This window comes from Oncorhynchus masou, chromosome 23, assembly GCF_036934945.1.
Source record: "Oncorhynchus masou masou isolate Uvic2021 chromosome 23, UVic_Omas_1.1, whole genome shotgun sequence".
Classification (NCBI taxonomy): domain Eukaryota; kingdom Metazoa; phylum Chordata; class Actinopteri; order Salmoniformes; family Salmonidae; genus Oncorhynchus; species Oncorhynchus masou.
Genome location: NC_088234.1, coordinates 52,452,565 through 52,477,842, shown reverse-complemented (window position 1 = coordinate 52,477,842; position 25,278 = coordinate 52,452,565). Strand labels below are relative to the sequence as shown.

General features: G+C 41.8%; 1 protein-coding gene across 2 annotated transcripts in view; it reads left to right on the top strand.

The window, feature by feature from the left end:
- The window catches only part of LOC135511026 (cGMP-dependent protein kinase 1-like), a 142,698-nt gene that overhangs the window by 90,842 nt on the left and 26,578 nt on the right, over window positions 1–25,278 (top strand). For both annotated transcript variants that reach the window (XM_064932484.1, XM_064932483.1), the window contains exons 4-7: window positions 9,622–9,727; window positions 17,750–17,813; window positions 21,563–21,640; window positions 22,384–22,478. In XM_064932484.1, coding sequence (XP_064788556.1) covers window positions 9,622–9,727; window positions 17,750–17,813; window positions 21,563–21,640; window positions 22,384–22,478 — 343 coding nt within the window. The remainder of the gene's footprint in view (window positions 1–9,621; window positions 9,728–17,749; window positions 17,814–21,562; window positions 21,641–22,383; window positions 22,479–25,278) is intronic.

Here is a 25,278-nt window from a genome sequence, read left to right as displayed (position 1 = left end):
TGAGAGAGAGAAAGAGAGCGGAGGAGTGGAGAGGGGTGATAGTGAGAAAGAGAGAGATTAAGGGAAGTGTGGTGTGGAGAGAGAGAGAGAAACACAAAGTGGCTGAACTCTGGTGCTCAAACACTAGGCATGCCTTGGAACTGTAGTCAGAAGACAGACTAGGGTCCCCCAGCTACATCATAATTCACACGGAACAAATGACCTGAGGGCCCAGGAGGAAAGGGTGGCCTCAGCACTCAAGGGAGTGATTGAAAAAGCTACTTCCACTTTCCCCAACGCACAAGTGGTTATCTCCACCCTGGAACCACGAAAATACGTTCAGCCTGCTACCATGCAGCGGGTGAATGCAAGCATTTCGCAAGGCTGCGACTCAAAACCTAATGTCTACCTGGCCCACCACTCTACCCTGGACTTGAACAGCCTTTACGACCAGGTCCACCTCTGCAAGGTAGCAATCCTAACTTTTGCCAGGACCCTGAAGGACATCACCCTCAACCGTAGCCCCAGCACCTCACGCAGGAGCAACAGAGCAACGGACACCCCGCCGAGACCAGCGAGACACCCTCCCAGAACTGCAAAACCCCCTCCTGAAGGACCTGCACCCGAGAGACCCACGCCAAGAGGACCTACACCCAGACCACAGCATCACCAGCCACACCCGAACCAGATAAGACCACCCCAAGATAACCCTTGCCACATCCTAGGTAAAGCCCCGCCTTATCTCAGCTCACTGGTCACCATAGCAGCACACACTCGTAGCACGCACACTAGCAGGTATATCTCACTGGTCACCCCAAAGCCAATTCCTCCTTTGGTCGTCTTTCCTTCCAGTTCTCTGCTGCCCATGACTGGAACGAATTGCAAAAATCTCTGAAGCTGGAGACTCACATCTCCCTCACAAGCTTTAAGCACCAGCTGTCAGAGCAGTTTACAGATCACTGCACCTGTACTTAGCCTATCTGTAAACAGCCCATCTATCTACCTACCTCAACCCCATACTGGTATTTATTTATTTTGCTCCTTTGCACCCCAGTATCTCTACCTGCACATTAATCTTCTGCCGATCTACCATTCCAGTGTTTAATTGCTATATTGTAATTACTTCGCCACCATGGCCTACTTATTTCCTTAACTTACCTCATTTGCACTCACTGTATATAGACTTTTTGTTTTCTTTTGTTCTACTGTATTATTGACTGTATGTGTCACGCCCTGGTCTTAGTATTTTGTGTTTTCTTTGTCTATTTGGTCAGGCCAGGGTGTGACATGGGTTTTTGTATGTGGTGTGTTTTGTCTTGGTTTTTTTTCACAGGTATTGGGATTGTAGCTTAGTGGGGTGTTCTAGGTTAGTCTATGGCTGTCTGAAGTGGTTCTCAATCAGAGGCAGGTGTTTATCGTTGTCTCTGATTGGGAACCATATTTCGGCAGCCATATTCTTTGAGTGTTTCGTGGGTGATTGTCCTTATGTCTGTTGTGTGTTAGTTTGCACCAGTATTAGGCTGTTTCGGTTTTCGTGTATCGTTTATTGTTTTTTTTGTATTTGATTCGTGTTTACTTCATTTTCATTAAACATGGATCGCAATAGCCACACCGCATTTTGGTCTGACTCTCCTTCGCATATAGAAAGCGGTGACAGTATGTTTTGTTTATTCCATGTGTAACTCTGTGTTGTTTTATGTGTCAAATTGCTACGCTTTATCTTGACCAGGTCGCAGTTGCAAATGAGAACTTGTTCTCAACTAGCCTACCTGGTTAAATAAAGGTGAAATAAAATAAAATATCAAATAAAATCCTATATAGGCCCCCCCATATCAGACCTATGCCTCTTCTGCCCACCCCATGCCCCCCGCGGCAAGAACCTCAACATGACAGCAGACATATACCCAGGCCATGAGCACAGTAACAGGCCCAACCCCAAGCCCCATCCTGCAACCTAAGAGGTATGTATCAGATGCTCAACATGCTCTGCTCACTAAAACTGTGATGGTCCTGGCCTAAACCACATAAAAACACCATTCACCAAACTACCAGGTGTGAAAAAGGGAAGAGACTCGGGGGAATGCTAATTTGGTATAGAACAGACCTAACCCCTATATTAAATTAGTCAAAACAGGAACATTTTACAGTCATTAAAACTTGTTTTTCAACCACTACACAAATGTATTTTTAACAAACTGTAGTTTTTGCAAGTTGGTTAGGACATCTACTTTGTGCATGACACAAGTCCTTTTTTTCCCAACAATTGTTTACAGACAGATTATTTCACTTAGAATTCACTGTATCGCAATTCCAGTTGGTCAGAAGTTTGCATACCCTAAGTTGACATTGCCTTTAAACAGAAAATGATGTCATGGCTTTCGAAGCTCCTGATAGGCTAATTGACATCATTTGAGTCAATTGTAGGTGTACCCATGGATGTATTTCAAGGCCTACCTTCAAAAAAAGAAATCAACCAAGACATCAGAAAAAAATTGTAGACCTCCGCAAGTCTGGTTCATCCTTGGGAGCAATTTCCAGACACCTGAAGATACCAAGTTAATATGTACAAACAATAGTATGCAAGTAAAACACCATGGGACCACGCAGCTGTCATACCGCTCAGGAAGGAGACGCGTTCTGCCTCCTAGAGATGAATGTACTTTGGTGTGAAAAGCGCAATTCAATCCCAGAACAATAGCAAACGACCTTGTGAAGATCATGTAAGAAACAGGGACAAAGGTATGTATATCCACAGTTGCTTTGCTGCAGGAGGGACTGGTGCACTTCACAAAATAGATGGCATCATGAGGGAAAAAATTATGTGGATATATTGAAGAAAAATCTCAAGATATCACTCAAGTTAAAGCGTGGTCTTCCAAATGGACAATGACCCCAAGCAAACTTCCAAAGTTGTGGCAAAATGGCTTAAGGACAACAAAGTCAAGGTATTGGAGTGGCCATCACAAAGCCCTGACCTCAATCCTATAGAACATTTGTGGGCAGAACTGAAAAAGCATGTGCGAGCAAAGAGGCCTACAAACCTAACTCAGTTACACCAGCTCTGTTAGGAGGAATGGGCCAACATTCACCCAACTTATTGTGGGAAGCTTGTGGAAGGCTACCCAAAACGTTTGACCCAAGTTAAACAATTTAAAGGCAATTGTCTCACATGGAATAGCCTTCATTTCTCAGAACAAGAATAGACTGAAGAGTTTCAGGAGAAAGGTCTTTGTTTCTGTCCATTTTGAGGAGCCTGTAATCTAACCCACAATTGCTGATGCTTCAGATACTCAACTAGTCTAAAGAAGGCCAGTTTTATTGCTTCTTTAATCAGACCAACAGTTTTCAGCTGTGCTAACATAATTGCAAAATGGTCAATTAGCCCTTTAAAACGATAAACTTGGATTAGCTAACACAACGTGCCATTGGAACACAGACGTGATGGTTGCTGATAATGGGCCTCTGTACGCCTATGTAGATATTCCATTAAAAAAACAGCCGTTTCCAGCTACAATAGTCATTTACAACATAGTCATTTACAATGTCTACACTGTATTTCTGATCAATTTGATGTTATTTTAATTGACAAAAAATGGATTTTCTTTCAAAAACAAGGACATTTCTAACTGACCCCAAACTTTTGAATGGTAGTGTATATCAACATATTGGCGAGGGCACTAGAAAATGCTGCTACACCCGGCCTCACCCTACTAGAATCTGAAGTTAAATGTCTACTGTTTGCTGATGATCCGGTTCTTCTGTCCCGAACCAAGGAGTGGCTACAGCAGCACCTAAGTCTTCTGCACAGATTATGTCAGACCTGGGCCCTGACAGTAAATCTCAGTAAGACCAAAATAATGCTGTTCCAAAAATGGTGCAGTTGCCAGGACCATAAAAACAAATTCCATCTCGACACTGTTGCCCTAAAGCACACAAAACCTATACATATGACCCAGACATCAGCGCCACAGGTAACTTCCACAAAGCTGTGAACAATCTGAGAGACAAGGCAAGAAAGACCTTCTGTGCCATCAAAAGGAACATCAAATTTGACATACCAATTAGGATCTGGCAAAAAATACTTGAATCAGTTATAGAACCCATTGCCCTTTATAGTTGTGAGATCTGGGGTCCACTCACCAACCAAGATTTTACAAAATGGGATAAACACCTAATTGAGACTCTGCATGCAGAATTCTGCAAAAATATCCTGTGTACAACATAAAGCAACAAATAATGCATGCAGAGCCGAATTTGGCCGATACCCGCTAATTATTAAAATCCAGAATTCTAGCGATTCCCAAACCTTACATGACAAAGCCATCACCTACCGAACAATGAACCTTGAAGATTAGCCTCCTAGGTGGCAGGTAGCCTAGTGGCTAGAGCGTTGGACTAGTAACCGAAAGATTGCAAGATCAAATCCCTGCGCTGACAAGGTAAAAAATCTTTCTTTCAAACCCTGAATAAGGCAGTTAAACACTGTTCCTAGGCTGACATTGAAAATAATAATTTGTTCTTAACTGATCTGCCTAGTTAAATAAAGGTTAAAAAAAGCAAGATGGTCCTGGGACTCTGTTCACAAACAGACCCCAAGGTGCTCCAGGACAGCAACGCAATTAGACCCAACCAAATCATGAGAAAACTAAAAGACAAATAATTGACATGTTGGAAAGAATTTGCAAAAAAACTGAGAAAACTAGAATGCTATTTGTCCCTAAACAGGGAGTACACAGTGGAGGAATGACTGACCCAAAATTAAGGAAATCTTTGACTATGTACAGACTCTGTGAGCATAGCCTTTCTATTGAGAAAGGCTGCCAAAGGAAGACCTGGTTCTCAAGAGAAGACAGACACGAGCACACTTCCCACAAAATGAGGTGGAAACTGAGCTACACTTCCTAACATCCTGTCAAATGTATGACCATATTAGAGACACATTTTTTCCCTCCGATTACACAGACATACAAAGAATTCAAAAACAAATCCTATTTTGATAAACTCCCATATCTGTTGGGTGAAATACCACAGTGTGCCATCACAACAGCAAGATTTGGGATCTGCTCTCACAAGAAAAGGGCAACCAGTGAAGAACAAACACCTTTGTAAATACAACATTTACATTTAAGTCATTTGGCAGACGCTCTTATCCAGAGCGACTTACAAATTGGTGAATTCACCTTATGACAACCTTTATTTATTTTCTCCTTTGTACTTGAACTATCATTCCAGACATAATATGACATTTGAAATTAATTAATTATTTTGGAACTTTTGTGAGTGTAATGTTTACTTTTGTTTATTTCACTTTTGTTTCTGTAGTTCACTTGCTTTGGCAATGTAAACAAATGCTTCCCATGCCAATAAAGAGCCTTAAAAATGTAAATTGAATTGAGAGAGAGGGACAAGAGAGGACAATAGTGAAAGATGGTGATATGCGGTGTGAGTCACAAAGTAAGAGTGAACGAAGAGAATTAACATGTATACCAACAGAAAGCTCCTCCATGTCGTACACCACAATAGTATGACAGCATGCCACTTCTCATTGTGAATATTCAGACCACATTTTGTGCCCAACAGCAGCAGTAGTTGAGACATACAAGCCCCCTGTCCCCTCAGAGCTGCCCATCTATCATCAGGTTAATTACAGAGAGGGACTTATGAGTAGCTAATACCCTAATGACCACCGCTGCTCCGAAGGTTCGGATAAAGATGCATGTTAATTAATATTCCTTCAGTATTCCAACACATTTGCCTTTCCATGCCACAGTGATATAATTATAGAGTATGATGAGGGGAAATGGGGCTACAACATCAGAGAAAGATAGGGGGAGAAATACAGTCAGTCTATCCTCCATTATAATAGTGGAGAAAGGCTGTTGTAGAAAACCCTCAGTCCACTATACAAAGTGTGACCTTTAACTCTCAAAGTGTGACTATCTAATTCTCCCTTACTTCTGAGTGAAACGGTGCCTATAGGAGTCTAGGTTCATAAACTCAGTATCCTTTCTATACCCAGGCACTCTGGACTTTTGTTCCTAATGAGAACGGTACAAGTTGGCACTCTTTTTCATAGTCCTTAGAGTCGGATATGAACAATTGTCCTCCACCCTTTGTTGGTATGCTTTTTTCTGCTGTGTTCCCCAGGAGATGCAGTTGTATGTATGCTGTGTGTCTCTTCTCCCTGCTATTGTATTGTTCTCCCTCCATTGGACAGTCAGGATTATGTGACTTGAACTGTGTAAGAATATTCACAAAGTTGCTTATTTATGTGTATTTTATCATGGTTGTCTTTGTTCTTCTGAAACTGATATGAGGGGGTGTCACAACTCATTATAATCCTGGTGCCATACAGCTTTACAAAGCAACTGCAGCAGCGCTGTGTATCACAGCCATCCGGGACCAGAGAGGGACTGTGTTTCAAAGATACTGGAGTCATTTTCAACTTCATAGAGAACATTCACCATGAGAGTACAATGGTGTGATGATTTAACATTTGGGTGCTTCTTTTTTTAAAAACTTTGAGCAATACCAGTACACAAATTAAAACATATAATTATTTGCTGCCTTCTATTAAAAAAACTAGTTACACTGACATTATTCTATTGTATTGAATTACATTACAAATCATTTTGGCAGTCACCCCACTTGTATATAAATGGCGCGACTTACATTCAGAAGTAAAGATATTCAAATACTTTTTTATTCTGGTGACTTTGGACAAAGTAATTCTGCTCAATCCTTTCTCCTTTGCTCTGTGATGTTTTCTCTCCAGCCACTGACAAACAGAGCTCTGACCTCAGTTGCTGTATAAGGGCTTAAACAAAGCTGTTCTCTCCCTGAGGGTGACACAAGGCAAATCAACTGATCCTTGATTACACACATCCTTGATTACACACATCCTTGATTACACACAGGCTTTGTGATAATCCCAATCAACAGCTCAATCGATCACATTTGTATGGGAAACAGTTCAAGTGAAACTAAAAGAGGGAAAGAGCCAGATAATGTTAAGGGAAACATTGACCTTACAATACTCTTTAATTTGGATGATGCCTAATATGAATCAGAACAGATGTTCTATGAACAGGTGCTTCTGAGGGATGGTGGCATCACTTTTACTTGCTAGTATGATAACAGGAAACTTCCCAAGAGCAGGTGGGACAGATTAAGAAGGGGGAGGGGAAACAACTACAAACTATCAGGGCAAAACTACTGCCTTTTTAAGATAGGGAAAGTGGGGGGGTGTATGGGCCACGGAGACCCATGAGGCGGCACATAATTGGCCCAGTGTTGTCCGGGTTATGGGAAGGTTTGGCCGGCTGGGATTTCTTTGTCTCGACGTGCTCTAGCGACTCCTTGTGGTTGTGCCAGGCGCCTGCAAGCTGACTCTGATCGTCAGTTGGACGGTGTTTCCTCTGACACATTCGTGTGGCTGGCTTCCGGGTTAAACAAGCAGTGTGTCAAGAAGCAGTGCAGCTTGGCAGGGTCGTGTTTCGGAGGGCGCATGGCTCTCGACCTTCACCTCTCCCGAGTCCGTAGGGGAGTTGCAGCGATGAGACAAGACTTTACCTACCAATTGGACCACGAAAAAGGGGTGAAAGTTAAATAAAATGAAATATGTATGGGCCTGTCAAGGACAAGGTAGAGGAAGAGGAGACTGTGGCTGAAAGATCACACTTTGTATGCTGTGGGGAACATAAATCCTGATGGGCCTTCATAGCAGACTTGATCACACACCTTTTTTGTGGTTGCAAAAGTGTTGTTCCAATCTCGTTAAGGGATGAGCTCCCAAGGGTGCGTGCCTATGTGTGCGTTGGTGCGTGTGCTTAGAGATCAACACACATTTTTGCTAGTACGTTATATGCAGTATGCATCATGCATGTATTCTCACTCTGCTTCAACATAATTCCCTCACTACCAGACTCCCACACTTCTCAAGACCCTTCACATTCCACCTCCATCCCTGCCTGTTGTCAACCCAGGGCCTGGAGTGGCTTTAGTACGCTGTCGAGCTAATGGCTGAACGGCCCACAAGCATTAAGACATTCATCTAGACACATTGCAGGCTAACTAGCTCCCTAAGTCTCACTGCAATTTAGTCAAGTCTCCAAATAACCCACTTACCCTCACTGCAATGCGCTCCTGGCCTCTCAATATCTGATTTCTCCATGCCCTGTGAATTGCCCACTCACTGCCGTAGCACTCTGTTGGCTCTATGTTTACACAACTACGTCACTCCTCTTAACAGCTGTTGCTTTAGCGCCTAACAGGAATGTTACTCCAAAATATTTTCTAGCCCTCTTCTCTGAGGCTTGGGTTTTAGAGGTCTGGAATGGCGGTCTGTTCCCTAGTAATCATAGGTTGGATCCCTTGATTTCATGCAGCCTGTGATAGTACAGGAAAGCTGACAACAAAAGCGTGATACTGTGGCTTCACTAAGACTTCTGCTAGGCTGTGAAATTTCCATCTGCCATATTGCGTCCATTTAACCAGTGTTTCAGCTCCATGTTTGTGAGTTATCTAGGCCCAAGAGAAATAGTTTTTTGGAATGTGTTTTAGTTATTTAGTGCTTAAAGAAGGATGCATTGTGGGCCTCCCGGGTGGCGCAGTGGTCTAGGGCACTGCATCGCAGTCCGTGGGGCGACGCACAATTGGCCTAGCGTCGTCCAGGTTAGGGAGGGTTTGGCCGGCAGGGATATCCTTGTCTCATCGCACACTAGCGACTCCTGTGGCGGGCCGGACGCAGTGCACGCTAACCAGGTCGCCAGTTGCACGGTGTTTCCTCCGACACATTGGTGTGGCTGGCTTCCGGGTTGGATGCGCGATGTGTTAAGAAGCAGTGCTGCTTGGTTGGGTTGTGTATTGGAGGACGCAGGTCTTTCAACCTTCGTCTCTCCCGAGCCCGTACGGGAGTTGTAGCGATGAGACAAGATAGTAACTACTAACAATTGGATACCACGAAATTGGATGAGAAAAGGGGGTAAAATTCAAAAAAGAAAAAAGAAAACAGAAGGATGCACAGTCTCCTTCCTCATTAGTTGGTACAAGGTCTGCAGATAGTTTCAGCCTGTGAAGAAAACTGATCTAACTGGGACTAAAAAGAGCCTGACCATCTAATGAGAGAATATCTCCTGTGGTCTGGCAGTGTTCGATCACACAGAAAACAGTGGGCTTAACTGTTGCTCCTTGGAAGTATGTGGGTGGGTGTGTGTGTGTGTTATCTTGCCTACCCTTAAGTGTCTGTTTGTCAATTAATTGGTGTTTGTGTGTGTTCTGATTAGAAGAGGAGGAGTCAGTGTTACAGTGACACAGACATCCAAGTAGACAGGTCAGGATCAGAACAAACAGGCAAAGCAACAAACAGATGAACATGCACAGACATGGTCAGCCAAATGAATCCATTCATCAGTGATGGAAGTCATTCTAATAGCCTTTCTGCTGTGGGTTCTTATGGGATAGCCTGGGCCGGTTTAAGTTCTTTCTCTCCTCATCTCTCTCAAAAGTGCACTCATGTTGTCCAAGTAGACACCTGGTTAATGATGATATAATGATGACTCATGTTGTGAAAATGACCTGGTATCCATGTTTCTTCTTAACTATTCTGATCACTCCTTTCTTCTCCATTTTCTTCCTTTCCAGCTCTCACCAATGTGAAGTTATGGGCCATCGACCGACAATGCTTTCAGACTATTATGATGAGGACGGGCCTGATCAAACACACCGAATACATGGACTTTTTAAAAAGGTTTGGAACAGAAATACTACAAATTCCCTGTATATAGCTACATTCTTATGTATTTATTCCTGTTTTGTTAGTTACTATTTGATATTATTTTTAAACTCTACATCATTGGGAAAGGTTTGTAAGCAAGCATTTCAATGTAAAGTCTACACCAGTTGTATTCAGTGCATGTGATGAATGACATTGGATTTGACTACATTATAACATTTAATTATTTATCAATATACCAGACTCATACGACCTAGGGTTGGCGATATTGAAGTGATTTAACTATGAAGTCACATTTCCCCATTCGTATCCAGTTACATAATGATAGTTAATCAGTGCAATTGTCAAACGCACACTTGTTTGCAATTTCAACCTGTTAGGGCCGGTGCCCTTCTGTTTTCAAACCTTAGCGCCAGGTTTGTTAATTGACCTGTCTGTCTTATATGAGTCTCTTGCGCTGAGGTAGGAGGGGTGGCAGTATCTGAGGTGTGCCTTTATAAAAATATATATCAAAGTGACAATTTCAGGCAGCACTGGTGGGGATATTTAAGACCAACCAAAACCTGGTGTTAGCAGTAACTTGGTTGGTTATGGTATGGATTCTGACAGTGGAAGTGCAGCCTGTCCAGCCATGACAACCACATGTGTTACGCACGCCTCTGTGAAGTGGGAACGCAACACCCTGCTACAACTCAACTCTCTGTGAAGCGAAAGAGGTGTGGACTGTAGGTGCGAGTAAGTATGACAAAAGGGAGAATTTACCGTTTACTAGGAATTTATTCCTTCACACGGTAATATGGGGAAAAGGGGCTGGACGGAACCATAGCAAAGAAAGTAAATGTCAAAGCCCCCTCTCCTATCTTACCTGCCTACCCACTACTTATCTAACTTAGCACCACCTGGTGCGCTAGCCAAAATACAGGGGGTGGTCTGCCCAGGTCTTACCTAGTGTGCCCAGACAGTGAATATACTACTCTTGCCTAAGCATTCCCTAGGTGCCTTCCCCTTCCCCCCATGGGAACAAATGAAACAGAATAACACAAACAATTTCAATAATCAAAACAGTGCGTCCTATTGACACATAATAGACATAACCAATCAGCTCCCTCAGCAACAACTAACATAGTACTGTCATGGTTTTCTATAGGTGAAAGAGTGTCAGACCAAAATGCGGCGTGGCTATTGCGATCCATGTTTAATGAAACTGAAGTAAACACGAATCAATACGAAAAAACAATAAACAATACACGAAAACCGAAACAGCCTAATACTGGTGCAAACTAACACACAACAGACATAAGGACAGGAACAGGAACAATCACCCACAAAACCCAACACCAAACAGGCTACCTAAATATGGTTCCCAATCAGAGACAATGACTAACACCTGCCTCTGATTGAGAACCATATCAGGCCAAACACAGAAACAGACAAATGAGGCACACAACATAGAATGCCCACTCAGATCACACCCTGACCAAACAAAACATATAAACATACAAAGCAAACTATGGTCAGGGTGTGACAAGTACACACCAAATCGCTTTCTGAGAAACAACCAACACTATATAACCCTCAGCTCCCTGAAAAACGACCAACACTACTCTCAGCAATTGAATTCTCTATATCACAATCAATCTCTCCAGCAATGATCTTCCAGCAATGATCTCTCATCTGAACAGAACACTGGCTTTAATATAGCTTCAGAAGGAAAGGGTAATTTGAGACAGCTGCATCTTGACGAGGGGGAGGGGTCAGCTCTCCAATTAGCCATGGAGTCGACCAATCAGCTGCTTGAGGAATTTCAGGAAGCCATTTACTGAAATACACACATGCAAATACACCAACTACAACACAGAAACTGGGGAACGTAACAACATGGAACAAGATTCATTTTCTTTTTTGTTCCCGTACACCTTGTATTTAGAAACATAAAAACAAATATTTGTTCACATTTCGTTTAATTTGATTAAAAACCAAGCATAGCTTCCCCTCCTCTCAATGAAGGCTGTTTTTTGGTCATGACCAATGCATTCGACAGCTAGTCAAACCTTTCATAAAGAGTTTGACTCATGAGACCTCTTAATTAATCAAAAACCCAAAGAATGTAAATTAATCAGAACCAAGCCTTAATTCACACAATAAAAAAAAATAGCAACAATATGTGCGACACAGCCCAGGACCCATAGTCCTACCACCAGTGCTAAGATTTTCCATTGCGTTTGGTTTGTTAAAATAGAGCCCAATGTCTCCTTCAAGTTTGTTACGCATCTGGAAGTACCCACTCTACCGGAAAAATTATTTTCCCTTCTTCCTGCTCTCTTTCTTCTCTCTATCTGACGTTGGCATTAGCATAGGGTTTGGCAGAGGAGACGGGCTGAAGACAGGGAAGCCTATTATCATATTAAAGGCAGAATTGTGTTGCACGGACATACAGCATGGGATAAAATATGTCCTCATCAAAAGATGGAGGGAGAGGAGCGTGTCATATGCATCAAGCAGGAATTATGAGGTGCATTGGAAATGTACTGCTTTCTCTGTCTGTTCTGCTGTCTGTCCCTCTGATTGTCCCCCTGTTCTGTCTTTCACAATCTTTCCCTCTTTTTGCCAAGCAACAGCTACTCTTCCTGGGGTCCAGAAAGCAGTTATATACAATTAAAAACATTACATTACATTTCACAACAGATTTCCCATTAAGTGTGTGCACTCAGGCCATTCCTCTACCACCACTTATCTACAACAAAAAAATCTATGTGTACGTGTGTGTATATTGTGAATGTTATCATGTGTGTGTAGGCGTGTGTCTGTGTGTGTACCTCTTCATAGTCCCTACTGTTCCATAAGGTCTATTTTTATCAGTTTCTTTATCTGATTTTACTGCTTGTATGAGTTAGTTGATGTGGAATATTGTTCCATGTAGCCATGGCTCTATGTTGTACTGTGCGCTCATAGTCTTTTCTGGACTTGGGGACCTTCAAGAAATTTCTGGTAGCATGTCTTGTGGGGTATGCATGGGTGTCTGAGCTGTGTGCTAGTAGTTTAATCAGACAGCTCGGTGCATTCAACATGTCAATACTTCTCACAAATACAAGTCCTTCTCTTCTATACTTTGAGCCTGGAGAGATTGACATGCATATTATTAATGTTAGCTCTCTGTGTACATTTAAGGGTCAGCCGTGCTGCCCAGTTCTGGGCCAATTTTCCAAAGTCACTGTTTGTGGCACCTGACCACATGACTGGACAGTAGTCCAGGTACGACAAAACTAGGGCCTGTAGGACCTGCCTTGTTGAAAGCATTGTTAAGAAGGAAGAACAGCGCTTTATTATGGACAGGCCTCTCCCCATAAGTTTACAATCCAGAACCTCAACCTACTCATTTTCCAAATTTTTCATCGCAAGATTGAGATTTAGGGTTTGGTCAATGATTTTTCCCAAATACAATGCTTTTAGTTTTTGAAATATTTAGATCTAACTTATTTCTTGCCACCAATTATGAAACTGACTGCTGCTCTTTGTTAAGTGTTGCAGTGATTTCACTTGCTGTGGTAGATGACGTGTATAGAGTTGAGACATCAGCAGACATAGACGCACAGGCTTTACTCGGAGCCGGTGGTAGATCATTAGTAAAGTTTGAAAAAAGTAAGGGGCTTAGAAAGCCGCCCTGGGGAATGCCTGACTCTACCTGGATTATGTTGGAGAGGCTTCAATTAAAGAACACCCTCTGTGTTCTGTTAGACAGGTAACTCTCAATCCACAACATAGCAGGGGATGTAAAGCCATAACACATACGTTTTTCCAGCAGCAGATTATGATTGATAATTTCAAAAGTTGCACTGAAGTCAAGCAAAACAGCTCCCATAATATTTTCATTATCAATTTCTCTCAGCCAATCATCAGTCATTTGTGTAGGTGCGTACATTTTGAATGCCCTTCCCTTTAATTGTGCTGAAAATCTGTTGTTAATTTGTTGAAATAGCATTGTGTTTGGTCAAACAATTATTTTCAATCAAGTTTACTATGGGCTGGTAACAGGCTGATTTGGTTGGCTGTTTGAACGAGAAAATGTATTTTTTCCCCTCTTCCACACTTACTTTACATTTTTGCCACAATGTCATTTAAGGTGCTCCAAAGCTTTACTATCATTCTATATATGATTTATCTTTGTTTCATAGTATAGTTTCTTCTTCTTGATCAGTTTAGTCACATGATTTCTCAATTTACAGTACATTTGCCATTGGGTTGTGCAGCCAGACTTATTTTCCATTCCTTTTGTCCCATCCCTGTCGCCCATAAAATGTTAAAATTCCTTATCAATCCACTGGGATTTAACAGTTTTTACAGTCATTTTCATAATGGGTGCATGTATATTAGTAACTGGAATAAAGACTTTCATAAATGTGTCAAGTGCAGTGACTGGTTTCTCCTCATTACATACCACAGACCAGCAAATATTCTTTACATCTTCTAAATAGGAATCACTACAAAATTACTCATATGACCTCTTATACACTATATTCCGGCCAGCTGTTGGAACTTTGGTTTTCCTAGATATGGCTACTATATTATGATTACTACATCCAATGGATTTGGATACTACTTTAGAGTAGATTTCTGCAGCATTCGCAAGTAAAGATGTGATCAATACATGGATTGTTTCATTGTAAATACCCTGTTCGGTTGACTGATAACCTGAACCAGGTTGCAGGCACTGGTTAGATTTTGAAGCTTTTTCTTGAGTGGGCAGCTTGATGAAACTAAATCAATATTAAGGTCACCCAGAAAATACAGTATACCTCTCTGTTGATATCACATACATTATCAAGCATTTCACTCATATTATCCAGATACTGACTGTTAGCACTTGGTGGTCTACAGCAGCTTCCCTCAAGAATGGGCTTTAGGTGAGGCAGGTGAACTTGTAGCCATATTACTTCAACAGCATTCAACATGAGGTCTTCTCTAAGCTTTACAGGAATATGACTCTGAACATAAACGGCAACAACTCCACCATTGGCATTCCTGTCTCTTCTGAAGATGTTCAAACCATGTATTGCTACCACTGTATCATCAAAGGTATTATCTTAGTGAGTTTCAGAGATATATGTCAGTATATGAATACTATCTGTTCGTAGCAAGTTCTCGATTTCATGAACCTTGTTTCTTAGGCTACATAGTATGTTAATCTGGGCTATTTATTAGCACTTTCCTGGAATTTTTGATAGTTTGTATTGCTTTGTAGTGTGTACGGCCCAGTACATCACTGGGGCCAAGTTTCCTGCCATCCAGGACCTATATAATAGGCGGTATCAGAGGAAGGCCAGAGTCTCCAGTCACCCAAGTCATATACTATTTCTCTGCTACTGCACGGCAAGTAGTACCGGAGTGCATAAGACTGCTGATAAATTGATGAAATGGCCACCTGACTATTACATTGACCCCCCCCCCCCCCATTTGTTTTGTACAATGCTGCTACTCACTGTTTATTATCTATGCATAGTCACTTCACCCCTACCTACATGTACAAATGACCTATAACCTGTGCCTCCGCACACTGACTCTGTACCGGTACCCCGTGTATATAGCCTTGTTATCGTTGTGGTATTGTCTTTCTTTTTATTATTTTTTACTTTAGTTTATTGGGTAAATATTTTAACTCTTCTTGAACTGCACTGTTGGTTAATTGCTTGTAAGTAAGCATTTCACTGTAAGGTGAGCACTTGTTGTATTCAGCTCATGTGACAAATAAAGTTTGATTTGATTAGAATTTACTGGGAGGCTTATCGGAGGTAGACATGACAGTGATATTTATGTTTGAGCTGATGCATTGCAGGGTGAGTTGGCCCCAAACTGACTTCCTACTACGGCATACTGCCTCAGTGCTAACAGTATAGGTTCTTAGGCACATGATTACAGCGTAGGATTGACAGAGGCATTCAGCAGAGTTAAATTAGGTTACTTAAATTATGACTGCCAATGCCCCTGGGACAATGTACATTTGCAGCAGCAACTCAGCGACACAATGGTAGGGATTATCTGAGCAGGGCTTAGGTCACTGATAAGTCATTGTCTCAACGCAGCCTTGAAATGCACGGACAGGGTCCAGGAGCCAAGATGTTCTAGTTTGTTAGCAAGGGGTTGTAATTCTGGTCCTGGAGTGACGGCTGCTTTTCATCCAGGGTTTTTGCCAATTAGAATTGAAGTCAGTCAATTCAGGAAGTGATTTGAATTTTAAATTCAAATATATATATATATATTTTAAATAATTAGCTTCTCCTTTTCAGTTTATGGAGAAATTGTTGAAAATAGGTGGCATTTCAGTTTACTTCTTGAATTGACCCCAACCCTTTTTTTTATTGTTGCCATTCAATTAGAGATTGATAACACCTGGCTAACCCATTTTCCAGCAAATCAATTACCTGAATTGATCAATTAAGGGCCAAGGGGAATGAAAATCAGCGAGACTGTGGCGCTCGAGTTCAGATGGTTCACAGTCCCATTTTAGAAGACTGGAGTCTAAGCCACGTGCATGCAAACCCTCACACACACACAAAGACACTTGTAAACACCATCCTATTCCACTTTAACAGTTTTGAACCTAACAACATGATGATCAAATTTACCATTTTATTGCAACCCAATTAAGTCGTTGGATGCATAACCTTCCATAACAGAGGCTTTTTGTTTGCCGGAATTGTTTCACGGCTCGGGGCCTAAAGTCACATATGTTTCCCATTGTAAGGAACTATCTGACAAGCCATTTTCTGGCCAGGGTCCATGGAGGAAATTCAGCACCAGGAGTCAGTGCTGGGGCGAGATGGTTCAGATTACTTTAATAAAGCATGGAAAACGAGAGGGAGTTGGAGATGGAGAAACAGAGAGATGATATAGAGAGATAAATGCCTTTGTTCCAATGCCTGGGTGCTATTTTTCTCTCCCCTCTGATAAACATTGGCCAGTTTTCTTTAGTCCATGTCGATAATGAGCAGATGGGATTTAGGATTCAGAGGACTGCAAGGAAACGCACAGAACAAACATCAAGTGTGGGTGTTTGTGTGTGTGTGTGTGTGTGTGTGTGTGTGTGTGTGTGTGTGTGTGTGTGTGTGTGTGTGTGTGTGTGTGTGTGTGTGTGTGTGTGTGTGTGTGTGTGTGTGTGTGTGTGTGTGTGTGTGTGTGTGTGTGTGTGTGTGTGTGTGTGTGCGTGCGTGCGCGCGCGTGCGTGCGTTTGTGCGTGCGTGTGTGTGTGTGTGTATGTGTGTGTGTGTGTGTGTGTACACATACAGAATACCACACATAGTAAATGTGTAGTGTATTTATATAGGTTCATTTCTGGATTATACTTTCTCCAACGTTAAGAAAATGAGCGAGCGTAGTAACAGAAACTCTATTCAGGCTAACCTATTGACTGTGTAGCTGCCGATATTACATGACCGTATACTGAGTGTACAAAACATTAGCAACACCTTCCTAATATTGAGTTGCACCCACCTTTGCCCTCAGAACAGCCTCATTTCATCAGGGCATGGATTCTACAAGGTGTCGAAAGTGTTCCACAGGGATGCTGGCTCTTGTTGACTCCAATTCTTCCCACAGTTTTGTCAAGTTGACTGGATGTCCTTTGGGTGGTAGACCATTCTAGATACACACTGGACACTTTTAAGCGTGAAAAACCCAGCTCTTGCAATTCATGACACTCAAACCCGGTGCGCCTAGCACCTACTACCAGGGCCCATTCAAAGGCATTTCAGTATTTTGTCTTGCCCATTCACCCAATGAATGGCACACATACTGTACACATTCAGTGTCTCAAGGCTTAGAAATCCGTATTTAATCTGTCTCCTACCCTTCATCTACACTGATTGAATGGGTTTAACTGGTGACATCAGTATGGGATCATAGCTTTCACCTGGATTAACCTGGTCAGTCTATTTCATGTTTTGTATACTCAGTGTATACAAAAATATGTCTATTAGCATCAATGCCCCGTAGCATTGTGGATCCCTATTCTTCCTTGACTTCCTGACTCTTTTCTTCCTGCAGTGTTCCAACATTCCATGAACTTCCGGAGGAGATACTAAGCAAGCTGGCTGATGTCCTTGAGGAGGTAGGTCCTCCTTTGAAAGCCATTTATGTACACAAATGTGTTCGCCAAAGATACACATTTCTATGGAAACAAAAGAGCATTGAGTGAATGGATAATGGATGCCTACGACTTGAGGATGTTCTTGCTATGCTGAAGGCAGAGGAGGTTTGAGAGTTCTGAGCAACTGGGTATGGTGTTGATGAACTTGTATGTGATGTGACAACACATACAATTGAAATATAATTGAAATTCTTGAAGGACTAATTGAAATTCTTGGAGGAATCTCACCAGTCAAAGATGGTCAGATCACCACTTTTGCCCAGAGGAATGTATATATTGTACCTGTTCTCTGGTTTACCTTTTTTGTTTCGGTTTCCTCTATGAATTATTTCAGACTTCTGGTGGTTTTGTAAAAGGTTATATGTTTTCTTTTGACATTGCAATAGCAATGATTTTTTTTGCACTACACTACTGAGCTCCATTTAAACAATTTGTTATCCTTTTTCCTTTGATATGTTCTCCAGTTTCACTTTGGCTGCAAACTGCTTTTTACATTTAGTTTGTCCTGCAGGCTTTTAGAAGCCTGTAGCATTTGCATTCCTCTGTGTGTGTGTGTGTGTGTGTGTGTGTGTGTGTGTGTGTGTGTGTGTGTGTGTGTGTGTGTGTGTGTGTGTGTGTGTGTGTGTGTGTGTGTGTGTGTGTGTGTGTGTGTGTGTGTGTGTGTGTGTGGATAATGACCAGGAAGTGGTCCCAATTTTGGCCATAAAGTGTTCACTTCACAAGGACAGAAAAATCTATCAATTATGCTAAACTATGAACATCTATGCACTCTCTACAATTTAAGGTTTTTCCTATTCCGTTTTAGTTTCTTTCAACAAATATTTACCTTTCTTTCAAGAGAATGAATACATGACACACAATCATTAAAGTTCATTTTAAAGCTATAATATTGTTTTTGCATGTTATTCAATGTGTGTAAAACACTTGCCATTTCGTAGAAAATGAGAACCTTTGTGACTGCAGTGGTAAAATGAATCAATGCATTTAAAAAAGAACAGACCATCTGACTAATGCTTGGGACATACACTGACTGCCAAACACAAACCAAAATAACATGTTAACATTAAGTTTCTGAGAGCCCCTCTGTGTCATTCAATACTATGTTGTATTCACCAAAGTACTGTTTATTCTAATGTCAATCAGGTGCTGTCGTATTGATTTGTCTGAGATAGACTGAGACATACAGTGCATTCGGAAAGTATCCAGACCTCTTCCCCTTTTCCACATTTTGTGGAAATACCCCATAATGACAAAGTGAAAACAGGTTTTTATAGATGTTTGCAAATGTATAAAATAAAAAAATAGAAATACCTTATTTACTTAGGTATTCAGACCCTTTGCTATGAAACTTGAAATTGAGCTCAGGTGCATCCTTGAGATGTTTTTACAACTTGATTGGACATGATTTGTAAAGGCATACACCTGTCTATATCAGGTCTCACAGTTGACAGTGCATGTTAGAGCAAGAATCTAGCCATGAGGTCAAAGGAATTGTCCGTAGAGCTCCGAGACAGGATTTTGTCAAGGCACAGATCTGGGGAAGGGTACTAAAAAATGTCTGCAGCATTGAAGGTCCCCAAGAACACTGTGACCTCCATCATTCTTGTATGGAAGAAGTTTGGCACCACCAAAGTATTCCTAGGGCTGGCCGCCCGGACTAACTGAGCCATCAAGGGAGAAGGGCCTTGGTCAGGGAGGTGATGGTCACTCTGACAGAGTTCCAGTTCCTAGGGGAGATGGGAGAACCTTCCAGAAGGACAATCATCTCTGTAGCACTCCACCAATCAGGTCTTTAAGGTAGAGTGGCCAGACACTCCTCATTATAAGGCACATGACAGCCCACTTGGAGTTTGCCAAAATACACCTAAAGACTCTGACCTTGAGAAACGAGATTCTCTTGTCTGATGAAACCAAGATTGAACTCTTTGGCCTGAATGCCAAGCGTCCCGGAGAAAACCTGGCACCATCCCTACGGTGAAGCATGGTGGTGGCAGCATCATGCTGTGGGGATGTTTTTCAGTGGCAGGGACTGGTAGACTAGTCAGAATCGAGGGAAAGATAAATGGAGCAAAGCATTGAGAGATCCTTGATGAAAACCTGCTCCAGAGCGCTCAGGACCTCAGACTGGGACGAAGGTTCACCTTCCAACAGGACAACAACCCTAAGCATACAGCCAAGACAATGCAGGAGTGGGTTTGGGACAAGTCTCTGAATATCCTTGAATTGCCCAGCAAGAGCCCGGGACTTGAATCTGATCAAACATCTCTGGAGAGAGCTGAAAATAGCTGTGCAGTGACGCTCCCCATCCAACCTGAAAGAGCTTGAGAGGATCTGTGGAGAAGAATGGGAGAAACTCAACTCAAATTTTTTTTTTTTGAAAAAATTATTTATTCCATTCAATACCATTCATTCTTTACAACTCATAATTTTCATTCATACTCCAATAATGTATTTTAATTTAACAAAAAAAAAACCCAAACAAAACCTCAGGGGAGCATCTTCCCTCCCCGTCATCCTACAAACTACCTTTCCCCATCTCCCCGTCCCTAATCTATCCCCTTACAAATCTAAATGACACCCAGCCCTAAACCCCCCTTCCACCTCTCCCGGGCAGCATGCTGCCCCCACTTCTTCTCCTCCCTCTTCATCCTCCCCCTCAAATCTCCTTCCACCCTCCTCACTATCCCTTCCACCCCCCAATCTCTCCCTGTCTTCACCATGTTCTGCCTGGCTTCTCATGAGTCTCTTTAAATGGAGAAACTCAACAAATACAGGGTATGCCAAGCTTGTAGTGTCATACACAAGATGTCACGTGTGCTCCCTCTCCGGCTTCTATTTCACTAGGCTGCTCGTTATGGCGCACACCTGTCTCCATCGTTACGCACACCTGTGTGTTGTCAGACTCATCAGGACTCCATCACTTCCTTGATTACCTGCCCTATATATAAATGTGATATTTCAGTTTGGGATTTATTTATACATTTGCTAACATTTCTAAAAACCTGTTTTGGCTTTTCATTATGGGATAGTGTGTCTAGATGGATGAGGAAAAAAAACGCACACATCTAAACCCGTGTATATAGGTACGTGTATATTGGGGCAGATCGCTAGAACACCACCCAGGATTTGACTGCTATACTGAAAAACAAGAAGACAATGTAACCTCTATGTTTTGAGATTGGATGACCATAATATACAAAGGTCAACATCTGTTTCCATGGGCAGTGTGTTGAGTTGGTCTGGTGTGGCACATTTGTCACAGTGTATTGATTGGCTGAGCCCTCTACAGGTTAAATGTCACAGCTTTGTCTTACAAAGGCCAGATACTCACTCTCACATACCACATTCAACCATCTTTGCCTGGGTAAATGGCAGTGTGTTACACATAATCCTGTCTTTACAGGTTAACACACCTACCTGTGTGTATGAGGTTCAAGGAGAGGCTTTCAAATCAAGAGAAAACACAGGAAATGAGAGTGTGAAGAATATAGAGCGTGCATGTGTGAGTGTGCGTGCGTGCACATACACGTACGGCTGGGCCTATGTGCTTATATGTGTGTAAATATGTGTGTGCTTTCAAAGGATTGTTGCTTCAGGGGACTCTGCACCCCAACTAAGATACAATACTGAGGGAAAACCTTTTCACCAATGCAACGTGTTCAAGGTGTCTCACTCATCCTTCTCACTTATCTTCTCCTCTTTGGTTCCAGACACACTATGAGGATGGAGAGTACATCGTCAGACAGGGAGCCACAGGAGACACCTTCTTCATTGTCAGTAAGGGAATGGTGAGACCCTCATCATCATCAACATTATTGATATAGGGCTCTCAGCCAGACATGTTACCTTCTGTCCCAGCCAGGGAGCCAAATAAGGTCAACGATTTACCCCATTCAAATTATCAAGATGTACAGTATCCATCTGTCTCAACTAGTGGAACAAACTTCTCTCTCACTCTCTCTCTCTCTCTCTCTCTCTCACTTTCTCTCTCACTTTCTCTCGCTCTCTCTGTTTCTTTTCCTGGGTCTTTCTTTCCCTTTTTGCCTTCCCAGATCATATTAAAAGTTGAATTATCACTATTTCCCTCAGATTTAGCTATGTATTTCTGGTGGATGTGATGTCATACTGCAATAGAACCTTCTAATGAATGAAGATAGAAGCCTTAATTAAGTCAAACGACCTTCTATATCTTCACTTTGGCCATTTCTGCTGGACCTCCATCGCTCAGTTGTCAGCTAGCTAATGACCTGGTTAGTGGTTCCTCACAGACCATAGCACCAAGATGTCCATCAAAGATGTACAAAGATTTAGCATGCACAGATATGTCCATCACCCCTGCTCTGCATTAACCTCACTTTGATGTTGAATAATGTAGTGATTAGTCAACCATACAGTTACAGAAATGTCCATTACAGAAGGGTGTTAGGTACTTACAGTGCAGCTCATGGTCCCATAGGTCCCTTCTCTCAGAATGTATAACTGCTCACTCCCCCCTTATGGATTTAAAGTGGCACCCCACCCCTTTGTCCAGGTGAATGTGACCAGGGAAGACAAGCCCAGCGGGGATCCTGTCTACCTCCGCAGCATGGGGAAAGGAGACTGGTTCGGAGAGAAGGCCCTGCATGGGTAAGACTGATAAGCCCTCTACTCACACTTCTATCTCCCACTCTTTGCCCTGCCCCCTCTTTCTTTCTTTCTTTCTTTCTTTCTTTCTTTCTTTCTTTCTTTCTTTCTTTCTTTCTTTCTTTCTTTCTTTCTTTCTTTCTTTCTTTCTTTCTTTCTTTCTTTCTTTCTTTCTTTCTTTCTTTCTTTCTTTCCCTCCTTGTCTTTCCTCCATTTCTTGTTCTCTCTACCTGCCCATCTCGCTCTCCCTCTCTCTCCCTTTCATTCTCTTTTCCTCTTCGTGTTTCTAGGCAGGTGCTCTGTGGCAATGGATGAAATCAGAATTGTGACCAGAATATCTGTTATGTGCATACCTACAATAAACCACATGCATCACATTGCCTGAGTGATCTCCCCCCTGACACATTGTGATGTACCTTGAGAACCTGGCAAGTGCTTGTATAAATCCAATGCATCATTATCATTGTCCGCAAATGTATTGGGTAAGACCGTACTTACAGTATGTACTTCATTGTATTTATGTGTAGTTATGTACTCATGAACTTCACCTGTACAAAGGACTCCAATGTCGGACGTAGCCTTCTCTTCATTCCTTATTACCTTGTATTTCGTAATGATTATTATGTTTTTTTGATCACATTATGCATTTTACCACAATTTCCACAAAATTCTCATTGCCGCAACAGTACAAAAAAGGAATACACAAATCAATTTCTAATATATTTTTTTAACATTGCTCCTCTAATGAAAGGCCTGAGTTAAGCGTACACTGAAAAGACATGTAAAATGAAATTATAAAACATATCAAATAAAACCAGACTTTTTCCATAACTTGAGCTTTTTAGCTGTTTCAGTAATGAGAAGGCCAAGTGGGGTAAAAGGTTTGTTTGAGAATAAGAACCTCATTCTGAAGTCATATGTGACCGACCGGCTCAAGTCGGTCTTATTTTAAATTGTGTTTTTTATATTGGATAAAAGTAGAGACTCAAAATTGTATATCATACTCTACAGGAATAATGGAATATTAATTTTGCTTTGAAAGTTGATAAACTTGTAAACTCACTTTTTAGAAAATTGACTTTGAATGTTTTAGTACTGGTACTGGAGAGCTCTTCTTTGTCTACACCCATTCAGCATCGTTCACACCCCCTTAAGCTTTAGCCCCACCCATCTCTTTATGGGCCGATCCAAGCATTCTGTACAGACAACAGCAATCAAGCATCCAAGTTAACTTGCTAGCTACTTCCAGACATGAGAAATGAGAGAACAGTTCACTGAACATCACTTGCCCTAGCAGAGCTGGTTAGGCTGTTTTGTTATGCAGAGCGTTGGTCAGAGTGCTGTCAGATTGACCGCTTGTATATTCAGAGCGTTTCACTCGCGGAGCGTTCAGAGCACACACTGGACGCTCTGGCCGATGAGCAGGGTTGATCCGAACATTTTAACCTCACAACGGCAGTCAAGCACCCAAGCTAACTGGGTAACATTGGCTAGCTTGCTAGCTACTTCCAGACACAAATGAGAGAACACCACACTCTGACCATTTTATTCACTCTAGCAGACCTGGTTAGGCTATTTTCATGTTATCCAGATCGTTGGTGACTGTAACTGTGCTTGTGGCAACAATTTAATTATGCTTTTTTGCCGACGTTTACTGACACCAGTCATATTCAACGGGTGTTCAGCGTTCGTAAATTAATCAGTTATTCTGCGCTCTGGCACACTCAGACGAGAATCTTTTCTTTAGACATGTAGCTAGCTAGGTAAACAATTAATCATAATGCCAACTCATGACTTTACTACCCTGAATGTATCTGCAGGTAACTAACCAACCAGGTTCAATGTTACTTAACTAACATTAGGCTATAACTAGTCAAGCAAATGGCTCTGAGATATGAATAATAAGATCATATACATAACGTTAGCTAGCGAGCCAGCTAACGTTGGCTAGCTAACAGTACACTTTAACTTGAAATGAAACCACTTTCTGTCAAAATTAGAAACGTGTAACATGGGAATATGTAGCTAGCTAGGCTATCTTACCCAAATATATCATGGATGCAAACCCGTATCCGGGAGCGTAATCATAGCCTCAAGCGCATTAGCATAACGCAGCGGACATAAATACCCCTAGAAACTTTTCCTATTCATGAAAATCGCAAATTAAATGAAATAAATATATTCAAACACAAGCTTAGCCTTTTGTTAACAACACTGTCATCATAGATTTTCAAAATATACGTTACAGCCAATGCTAGACAAGATACGTTACAGCCAATGCTAGCATAATGCTATGCTAGGCTGCTGGCAGCAGGCAACATTTTCACGAAAATAAGAAAAGCAACCAAATTAAATAATTTACCTTTGAAGAACTTCAGATGCTTTCACTCAGGAGACTCCCAGATAGATAGCAAATGTTCCTTTTTTCCAAAAAGATTATTTTTGTAGGCGAAATAGCTCCCATTTCTTCATCAGGCTTGGTTGAGAAATCGACCGGAAAATGCTGCAACTATAACGACACACTTTTTTCAAAATTTGCTCCATAATATCGACAAAAACACGGCAAACATTGTTTAGGATCCATCCTCAAGGTGTTTTTAACATATATATTCGATAATATATCCGTCGAGGCAATTGGTTTCTCATAAGAAGCGATTGGAAAAATGGCTACCTCAGTATTTTACGCGAGATTTTCTGTGGGAGACACCATGTGACCACATGCTATATATGGTCCCTTACTGCCATTCTTCAATGGAAATGCCTAAAAAGACGTCACAATGCTGTAGAGACCTTGGAGAATACG